Source organism: Cibotium barometz, chromosome 5 (genome assembly GCF_041138505.1).
Source record: "Cibotium barometz isolate CiBa-2024 chromosome 5, ASM4113850v1, whole genome shotgun sequence".
NCBI classification, from domain to species: domain Eukaryota; kingdom Viridiplantae; phylum Streptophyta; class Polypodiopsida; order Cyatheales; family Cibotiaceae; genus Cibotium; species Cibotium barometz.
This window is the reverse complement of record NC_141050.1, coordinates 49,213,474-49,224,384: the sequence shown is the minus strand read 5'-3', so window position 1 is coordinate 49,224,384 and position 10,911 is coordinate 49,213,474. Positions and strand designations below refer to the sequence as shown.

General features: G+C 43.5%; 1 protein-coding gene across 1 annotated transcript; it reads right to left on the bottom strand.

Annotated features, from left to right (window-relative positions):
• Nucleotides 1-943: 943 nt before the first annotated feature.
• Nucleotides 944-2,670, bottom strand: LOC147638584 (uncharacterized). The gene is made up of 2 exons (XM_086798504.1): nt 2,518-2,670; nt 944-2,443 (listed from the first exon to the last, which is right to left on the bottom strand). The coding sequence occupies exons 1-2, from the start codon at nt 2,633-2,635 to the stop codon at nt 1,098-1,100; spliced, it is 1,464 nt and encodes a 487-aa protein (XP_086654630.1). The 5' UTR covers nt 2,636-2,670; the 3' UTR covers nt 944-1,097.
• Nucleotides 2,671-10,911: the final 8,241 nt, after the last annotated feature.

Sequence of the window (10,911 nt, the reverse complement as noted above, 5' to 3'; positions counted from 1 at the left end):
TCCACCTCTTCGGCATGCAACCCTCCTATACCATGAAGAAGATTTTGCTCATGCTTGTCACAGGGCTAGTAGAGACTACAAGGAGAATCCATGGGGGTGTGTACTGATCTAAGCTCTTGACAATTCTTGAACTTTCGTGAGCAGACATCTATGGAAAGGGGATTGTGGTGCTTTGCGCGGGGTGGTAATGAAGGTCCATTGCAATGACAACTAGTAGGATCCTCCTCAGTGTGGATTGCAACAATCAACTACTAGGGTGTCATGAGAAAGTCTACCTACCCCATTTTTCAGGATAATAGTCCGCACCTATTCGTAGCATATCTAGACCATTCAGCCGTGTACCTAGACCATTCGGCCACTATGGCCACACCATCTCGTGTCTAAACGGGGCCTATGTGTCAAGTTATTAAACCATGGGGGCCTTACAACACATGAGGTAACTAGATACATTACATTCACACCACACCAGGCATGCACACACACCAGAGGTAGCCAACCCTTGTGCTCTGAGTGTGGTATATGAACGAAAAGTGAGCCCTCTCATTATGTTCAATTGAACTAAAAGTGAGCCCTCTCATTATGTTCAATTGACTATTCTAGTGAAATTTTACTTAGTTTCATCAGATTTTGGCTATTCCAATAACTTTTTACTTGGTCTCATTAAAATATTATTTTTAAAGTGAAGTAATTTAATAGTGAGGCCACATTTTTTTTCTTTTGGTGTGTGTGTGTGTGTGTGTGTTTTGGAGAGTGTGGGTCCTTCCCCCACAACCGTTACAGAGCACCCACATACATCAATGAGGCTATTGTGCTTGATATTCACTAAGATGCTTAAAATGGGGAGGACTACTATTACAGGAACTTATTTACTAGAATCCATAGAAATGAGACTTGTGTTCATGAATCTCAACGACGGTAATTCAATGAAATTGTACTTGATCGATTACACACACAAGAGTTATATTAATAAATTATGCAGTTGCAGCCAAAGGAGTGACCAAGAGTGGAGAGTGGTGCAAATGGACTTTGAAGAAGGATATTGAAAGTTTCAGGAAGCTATAAAGAGGCTACTAGAGCGGAATGATGACTCAGAGCCCTTAGTTTGATGATGATGAACCAGCTTGCGGGGGGGGTCCTGCGGGCTGGAGATCTAGGTCATGTGGATTCTGAGTGTTAAAAATAGAGTCGGCGGAGAGTGCATTTCCTTTCATGGGATGCAGGGCCTGTCTTGTTATTGTGTTGTCCAGCTTGTTTTCTAGGAGTTTGACCTCATCTTTGGAGACATCTGGAGGAATCATCCATTGATGATACAGCTTGGTATGAGTGCCCTTCACCACAATATTCTCGTGGCCGTGCAATGCTTTTATGGTATTGTAACACAGAAAACAGCAGAGCTTAGATATTCCAATGTACTGCTTCCCCTGGACAGCGGTACTGGCGCGGCCCGCATGAGCTAACGATGGTGCCATGTACATTTCTGCATGAACATAGATTTTTTCCTCATCACGATGACCCGGGCCGGGCGTTAAAGGCGTAAGGGCATCCAGCTTCTTCTGCAATGTTGCTGGATCAGCAGTGTTGTAGACGGGAAGGTAGTGGGCTGTAAGTGTGGGCTTTTTAAACTCAGGCATTTGTTGCGAGAGTGATTTGCCCTTTTCTGGCGAGTATTTGACCTGCTGCGGATCGAGAAATATCCCACCAAGTGACCAAGTTACAAGATTATTGAATGATGCACAGTAGGATGCTGCCTTCTTCAAGAGCCTCGTGATACGTGGCGTCCCGTCTCCCGGAGGAAATTTAAATTCCCAGCAGTATTTGGACGCAGCAGCGAGCTGCCAGTAGCCCATTTCTTTGGAGTGATTCACCTCGAAAAGCTTCAGCCAACCCTCCAATTTCTGCTGCAAGCTGTCCATTGCTCGGGACATCCCGACATTGTTCTGAATGGCAACCACCAGCTTCCTAATTCTGCTCCACACCTTGTGTTTGCAATAGTTGTATATGAGAATCGTTAACTCTGCGAGCTTTGCAGTGGCCTTGTCGCTGTGTATTGTAGATGCTGTGAACTGCTCGCCAATGGCACGAAGGGACTCCAGAAGCTTTTTAACGTACCTCTTGCTGTCGTCATCCCAATCTGTATTCTTAGCCAGCCATACTTTGGCGCCGACCTTTGATCCGGAGGAGCGCGCACTACTGGGCATATATATGTGGCATGCAACAACCTCCGTTGTCACAATTACGTCACGGCCCGGCTTCCCTCCAAAGCCGGAAGCCTTTGCGCAGACAGTGGCCAAACTTTGATGAAGCGTCAGCATGGGATCCTCATCACCCAGAATCTCCTTCTCAGCGGCCGTCTGAGGGCTCTTATAGTCAAAGAGCGTGCGCCCAAAAGCTCCCTTCTGGTACAGAAGGCTTTTTAGTTGGCTGTCTACCGTCGACATTCTACCTGCAGACAGAGCTTTTGCAATGATCAATTTACAGACAGACAGAGCTTTTGCATCAACTTTAAAACGTGCGTACCCGAGTTATCTAGTCTCCACGTGAAGGTATAAGAGACACAGAGAGAGAAGATTAAGCAGCGCCAACCGGGTTGGCTCACGGTCGCGTTCAAGATGATGAGTGGTTGCCCCCTACACATATATATATATATAGCGCTGGGTTGGCCGCCTGAGCACGCTTGTGCGTCACCCGCCTGGCGGCGCCTGCGCTGGGTTGCGTTCACGTAATCTTCATGCGTCACCCCTTCTCTATATTATTTTGAAGAAGAGTTTAATCTTCATGCGTCACCCCTTCTCTATATTATTAAACATTTAAAATAATGATTTTTGATGTAATAGTCCATTGGAGTAGAGTGTTTGTTGTTATCTTCCCTCTCCTTTTGATTAAAAATTCAAACAATGACTAAAATTTTTTAAAATAATGATGGAGAATGGAGTCCTTTAATTAGTACACGAGCACCACACCTCGTTTGTCCTTTTTTTCTCCCTTATCTTTTTTATTAAAAATTTAAAATAATGATTTTTGATGTAATAGTCCATTGGAGTAGAGTGTTTGTTGTTATCTTCCCTCTCCTTTTGATTAAAAATTCAAACAATGACTTTTGTGATAATAATAGAGTCACTTCTGATTGTAAGAGTTCTTTTGCTCTCCAAAAGTGCCATATGTGTCAATGTAACGCATATGGGCTTTATGCACATGCGTCAATGTAGCCCATATACACTTCATTGACGCATATGGTGCATTTGGAGAGCAAAAGCGTTCTTTGAATTCACCATATGGGCTGCGCGAGTAGGGGGCGAAGTTGTGGTGAGGGGGTTTGTGGGGGGGCGAACCGTGGGGTTTTTTGGGGAGTGGGTTTGGGGACCGAGGGGCAAAGGGCGAAGGGGGAAGGGGGGGGAAGGCCGACTGTGGGGTTCTTTTCGATGGGCAGAGGGGGTGGGTCACCACCTCAGGAGGGGAGGGGGGGAGATAGGGGGCCGTGGGTCAAATTTATCTCGCAGGCTTTTCGATCTTTTGCCCAACACCTCGATTCTAGCTCAGCAGGATGACATTGAACCTTGAAACGCTTGGATCACTCTGCAGATTTGTTTGCTTGGTGGGTGTGATGCTGGGCATTTTGAGCTTTCAGAGGAAACTTCTTAAAGTTAGTAGTAGTTTGTTGCTTGTTCCACCCGAGAAATTTGAAGCTTTATAAGTCGTTACAGGAGGCAATGCAAGCACCAGAGAGGCAACCCTAAAGGGGGTTCAAGATGATGAGTGGTTGCCCCCTACACACATATATATATATATAGCGCTGGGTTGGCCGCCTGAGCACGCTTGTGCGTCACCCGCCTGGCGGCGCCTGCGCTGGGTTGCGTTCACGTAATCTTCATGCGTCACCCCTTCTCTATATTATTTTGAAGAAGAGTTTCACAACGCTACTTCTCTATATTATTTTGAAGAAGAGTTTCACAAAGCTATAGTTGGGGGCGCCTGCACTGGGTTGGGTTCACCCCCTTCAAGTAATCTTTGTGAGTCACCCTTTCTTTATATTATCTTCACCCTTTCTTTTCAAGTAATGACTTTTTCTTCCCTCGCCTTTTCATTAAAAATTCAAGTAATGACTTTTTCATGTGTTTGTTGTTCTCTTCTATCAAAAATCCAAATGATGTTTTGTTTTCTTCCTTCTTCTTTTGAATAAAATTTTTTAAAATAATGATGGAGAATCGAGTCCTTTAATTAGTACACGAGCACCACACCTCATTTGTAGTTTTTTTCTCCCCTATATTTTTTATTAAAAAATTAAAATAATGATTTTTGATGTAATAGTCCATTGGAGTAGAGTGTTTGTGTTTCCTTCCCTCTCCTTTTGATTAAAAATTCAAACAATGACTTTTGTGATAATAGAGTCTTAACACTCCACTTCTGATTATAAGAGTGCTTTTGCTCTCCAAATGTGCCATATGTGTCAATGTAACGCATGTGGGCTTTATGCACATGCGTCAATGTAGCCCATATACACTTCATTGACGTATATGGTAGCAAAAGTGTTCTTTGAATTCACCATATGGGCTGTGCGAGTAGGGTGTGCGAGTAGGGGGCGAAGTTGTGAGGGGGTTTGTGGGGGGGCAAACCGTGGGGTTTTTGGTGGAGTGGGTTTGGGGACCGCGGGGCGAAGGGCGAAGGGGGAGGGGGGGGGAGACAGACTATGGGGTTTTTTTCGACGGGCAGAGGGGGTGGGTCACCACCTCAGGGGAGGGGGGGAGACAGGGGCCCGTGGGCCTGTGGGGCTATTATTACAGAGGTCAAATTTATCGCAGGCTTTTCGATCTTTTGCCTAACACCTCGATTCTAGCTCAGCAGGGTGACATTGAACCTTGAAACGCTTGGATCACTGCAGATTTGTTTGCTTGGTGGGTGCAATGTTGGGCATCTTGAGCTTTCAGAGGAAACTTCTTAAAGTCACCTAGTAGTTTGCTACTTGTTCCACCCGAGAAATTTGAAGCTTTATAAGTAGTTATAGGAGGCAATGCAAGCACCAGAGAGGCAGCCCTAAAGGGGGGTTTACATATAAGGCCACCCTATTCTGTAAAGGGGGTTCCAGGTCGACAAACCAACGAGGGAGCTTCCGTTTCACCGTATTCGATTAGAATGGACGATGGTGAAGGCAATAAGGAAGAAGAAAATGATGCAGACAAAGTCGAAGCTGTGAAGGGTATTGCTCGCCAGTCGCCAGCGAGCTCTACCTCACAACTTCTAGCTGGAGGTATTACAGGTGATTTTAGTAAAATGTGCACTGCCCCATTGGCTCGGCTTACCATTATGTTCTAGATTTCCTCTCTCTCTCTCTCTCTATCTTTGTGGATGTGTGTGCTTGTGCACGTTTGCACGCACGGGCATTGTGATAAATTGCAACAAGATCGTTTAGGCAGCAAGTGAAGAAAGATAGATTCGAGGACTCAAGGTTCCAAACAAGGATTACAACATAGTTATCAACAACACCTTGGTTGCTTGCTGGCTCCACATTGACTGTGGTTACTACTGTAGGTTTATCATTTTCTTTGTAGAGATACAAACTGCTAACAATCTTTAAATGAACGAAAGAGTCACTACTACATGTTAGCCTAATACCGGGGCTTGTACCGGCGCTATTTAACGGGGTGTAAAAAAGCCACGTCATCGGTATAAGCGTCGGTATATGCACCGGAACCACAGCGTCGGTATAACTGTCGGGTAATACACCTGGCGCCTATACCGACGTCTATACCGGTGTCTATAACGGCGCTTATACCAGCGTCTGTACTGACGTTAATACCGACGAAAATACCAATGAATATAGCGACGTCGGTACCGGGGCATATACCGACGCTGTAGCAGAATTTTTTTTTTGGGCAGAACAGTGCTGCCTGGCTGTTGCCTAGCTGCCTGCAATGAGCAGGATCAACAACAGCAACAGACAGCACCATTCTGTCTACAATAGAGCACACAAACAACCGTGCTCGTTTGCATATTCTCCTGATCGACAAACAAGAAATTAAATTAAACATTAATACTCAAGAATGTTTTGATCATATTTCATTAGTTTGAAGGTCATCTTACATCATGGTAATGCCTCCCAATTGACGGTCTCTCCTTCTTCTTCAAGCATCTCAAACAAGGCCACAAGGCCACAAGGCCATGTTTGTGAGCGTACTTCTCCTCTTGCCTACTTGGTGGGCGATTCATGGCCAACTCCTGCACACACAATTAACAATTATAACTTTTAGAAATCAACATTTAGTCCACAAACATAAATTTAAAAAAATAAAATTGCTACAAACACTTACGAATTCATGGCGCATGGTTTCGTAACCACCACTCCTGAGATGAGAAGCCCCTATTGTTTGGAGTCTTGCCCTTGTCGCCTTTCTTTGTTGTTGAAACCTGTCTGGTGTCTCGGTGAGCTCCTGAGCAATGGCTGCCCACTCCCTGTCATCTAGCCAAACAGGTTTCTCCTTCCCCTCTCTAAATGCGTCCCTTGCCTCTGACCTACGATGCCCCATCAAAATGCGAGCTGTATACTGTATCCACTCATTAGAGACGACATTCATAGGGTCAGATGGCTAGAACTCTTGCTTTATCTTTGTGTTTATATAATTTTTCTTCCCCTTGTCTTGCTGATCCCATTTAGTCATGACAGAGTCATGAAACTGTATAGTGCACAATTGTCGAATGCGTGTCTTCATTGCTTTCCCTGCACTATCCATTATTGGTGCCCCATCCCTAACTGTGTAAATCTTGCTGTTGTCATGGTCATGTGCACCCCAGGGAGTGGAAGGTGACCCTATTGGTGTGCTATCAACAGATGAGAGCGAAGGACGACGCTCACGTGGTGGTGGTGTCACAGCATCTGTGGCACTACCACCACAACAACCTCCCCCTGAAGACCTACTACGTGAGCGCCGTCTATGTGAAGAGGTGGTAGATCGAGCTGTAAGAGGAGTGGAAGGCTGTGTGGTATGAGGTGTGGGAGCTGCTGTCGTACCCACGGGTGTGGGAACTGGCGTCGGGAAGCCAGATGGTGAGGCAGATGTCCCTGCTCCAGAACCCCAATAACTCTGAGCCATGGCTCTCTGCTCTGGAGTCATGGACGAAAGAAAACCATATAACTGCTGGGGACTCATGCCCTGCGGTGTAGGATTAAATGAGAAATCTGGATTGTAGTCGTAGGGCGGTGAGTCACCCATGGCCTGTTGGACAAAAAACCATATGACAAACTTGTACGAAATGAAAATTACACGGTAAACAATGAATGAAAGAACCATAAGATAAACATTAACAATGATAAACAACATTGGTAAAACTATATCAACTTGCTCCTACAGTAGTGATTATGATGGTAAACATTAACAATGGTAAACAATGAATGGACCTTCAATGTCATAAACCCATTACAAATATGTCATAACTATTTGCATAATCATTGAGATACATCATTTTAAAAATCGTTATCTATTCTATCATCCTCATTAAGATCAGTAGCCCCAAAGAGATCTATGTCTATGTACATTTCAGCATCCTCATCATTAAAAGTCCCTTGATGAAGGATGTCTTCATCATCTATGTCTTCTTCCTCAACTTGTTTTTCAGCTTCCTTGGTTTGCACCTCTTCATTTGGATCTTGCTCTAGTTGCTCCTCTTCCTTTGCTTGCTCCTCTTCATTGTTGATCTCGGCTTGTTCTTGCTGCTCTCCATTACCATGTGCATCCACATCACCTTGTTGTAGCTCAAATTCTTCAAAAATTTGCTTACTGCGGGGGGCGACTTGAACCACAAACAGCCAGCGTGGATCTTTTGGATCCGCTTTAAAGACAACCTGCTCACAATGCTCTGGGCGCATGCATGGACACGCTATTCTCTCTTCAAGATTGAGAGGCTCCATCTAGCAGGATAACATGTACATGCAGCTCATTAAACACAAATCAGCTTATCTCCTCTCCATACAAAATTAAATAGAATTTGAACAAGGATGGAGAGAGAAGCTATCTCTATTCATAAATAGCTGTTTATAAAGGCCTTATGCAATAATCTACGCCCATATTATAAGTATAAGCTTGCATAATAAGGCTGCAAGACTTATGCATAAGCTCTATGCATAAGCCTTATGCATAAGTCTTATGCATAAGCTCTATGCTATGCATAAGCCATATGCATAAGCCTTATGCACACGCTCTATGCATAAGCCATATGCACACGCTCTATGCACAAGTCTTATGCATAAGCCATAAGCTCGGACCTAATCCCAAAAACCCTAGGACTGAATTACGGTTTTGTAAATTCCGCCAGAGTCTCCTTTGTAATTGGAACCAAATCTCACCCTAAACCCTAAACTTCTTAAAACTTGTACGCAATACTCTTTGTATCCCACAATGTCATAAAAGATCATATGCATTTGCAATATCCACACAATATGACGGAAAAGGGGCCCCATTGCCCAAATGCATCCACAAAGTCGATGGTGAGGATTGTTGAGGACGCGCGTTGAAGCTTGCCGATCTCCCGGCCAAGCTCTTCTCACCCCTTCACCGAGTTTTCCTCCAAGGTGAAGGTTGAGGCCATTTCTTCACACCGGTGTACCTAATCCCCCTTCGTACCGCTTTACCAAGCAATCACGGCACAAAGAGTTCAAGCCATTCTCCCCTTGGCCTCTCCAACCAATGCCAAGGTACCCTCACACATTGCTAGATTCTATAGAAACTTGAAGTGGTTGCAATGGTGAGTGTAGGTACAAAATGATGTGGATAATATCAAATGATAGAACAAGTTTGTTGGCTTACAAGTATTGAGCATGACTCATGCCCTTTTACAATTTAGAACTCATCAATAAAGCATGGACTCATGCCTCAATCCATCATCCAAAAGCTCCAACACAAACCAACAATTCACAATGCCCTCACCATGGCATTTGCATAAGCATTTGTTAACCACAATCAAGGCATTTGCAATTGCATTTCAACAATCCTATAAGCCTTATGCATAAGCCATATGCATAAGTCTTATGCATACGCTCTATGCATAAGTCTTATGCATACGCTCTATGCAAGACTTATGCATAAGCTCTATGCTATAAGCTAGCCTTATGCACACGCTCTATGCAATTACGCTCTATGCATAAGCCTTATGCACACGCTCTATGCATAAGCCTTATGCATAAGCTCTATGCATAAGCCATATGCATAAGTCTTATGCGTACGCTCTATGCATAAGCCATATGCATAAACTCTATGCATAAGTCATATGCATAAGTCTTATGCATACGCTCTATGCATACGCTCTATGCAAGACTTATGCATAAGCTCTATGCATAAGCTCTATGCTATATGCCTTTTGCACTATGCTAACCCTTAATCCCATCACCCAATGGTGTAATAAACATGATCTTGTTTTACGTACATGAATAATAGAGATTGCAAGCTTATTATAGGTTTTATGCATAGATATTAAATTAATCCTATGTGTAAGCTTACAAGAACCCAAAACTAACCCTAAACCATAAAACAGGGATGCAAAAATTCATAGAAAATAGCATAAACTAGAAAAATCGAAAGAGGATCTACCTCTTTTTTGCAAAGCTGAAGGAGAGGATTGGTGAAAGATTGGTGAGGTGAAAGAGCTGCAAAACAAAATATTAAACAAACTAATTAGTAAATTAAACACAAGAAAAATAACAAATACAAAACCCTAAAATCTCTATGCATGCATTAGGAGATCTATGCATACATAGAGAGCTCTCAACATGCATAGAGAGCCAAAAAAACACAAAACCCTAAACGTCCTAATTCTTGAATTAAAAACTAAAAGCAATTGCAATAACATGTTAGGAGAAGGAGAAGAGGAGAAAAGAAGAAAGAAGGAGAAAAGAGGAGAGAGGAAAAAAGAGGAGAGAGAGAGAAAGAGAAGAGGGAGAGAGCAAGCACCTTAATTCGCTTCCACTTGCGCTTCTTCTGCGAAAAAACCAGAAAATAGGCTCTCGGCTGTGAAAAACTTACGAGCGCCGGTATATGCTACGGAATATGCGTCGGAATATACGTCGATATACGCTACGGAATGTGCGTCGGTATAGGCGTCGGAATAAGCGTCGGTATAGGCGTCGGTATACGCGACGGTACACGAAAATTTAAAAAAACCCTGCCATGCTTGTCTCCTCCAACATGACGACGGACATACCGACGTTCGACATTTGCGTCGGTATTTTGGCGTCGGTATGTCCTCAAGCTCTTGTAGTGAGTCCCAAAAGTCCTATGAGTTGTTAAAAAAAGATTAGCTTCAGCACCAATTCTTTGAACACCGATACAAACCGGATTGTACAATTGGGTGTATATTGGCTCAACTAGGGGAGCATAAGATGGATTGCCCATACTCTCATGGTAGTCAAATACTTAAAGACATAGCCACATAGCAAAAGAGATAGAACTATACACACAAACACACACACACATACATATATGTTTATGTATATGTGTGTGTGCGCATGTGTATATATATATATATCCGTTTTTAGAAACTACCCAAAAAGAAATAGCTCTTTCTATCTCATCCATCACATTTGCATTCATGTCCATTACTTCCAAATGTATAGCACACTCATCTGTATAAGTTTTGTAACCTTCTTCCATAAGTGTATCCATTTGTTGTAAAGGTACTTCAGATGGTGGTGGTGGTTATGGTCCCGAAATTGGAGGTGGTACCACATTTTGCTGCACTCCCTCTAGGGTATAGGGGTCAAAAAATTAAGGAAAAATTGGAGGTGCGGCGGCACCTGCGCTGGGTAATCTTCATGCGTCACCCCTTCTCTATATTATTTTGAAGAAGAGTTTCACAAAGCTACTTCTCTATATTATTTTGAAGAAGAGTTTCACAAAGCTATAGTTGGGTTCACCCCTTCAAGTAATCTTT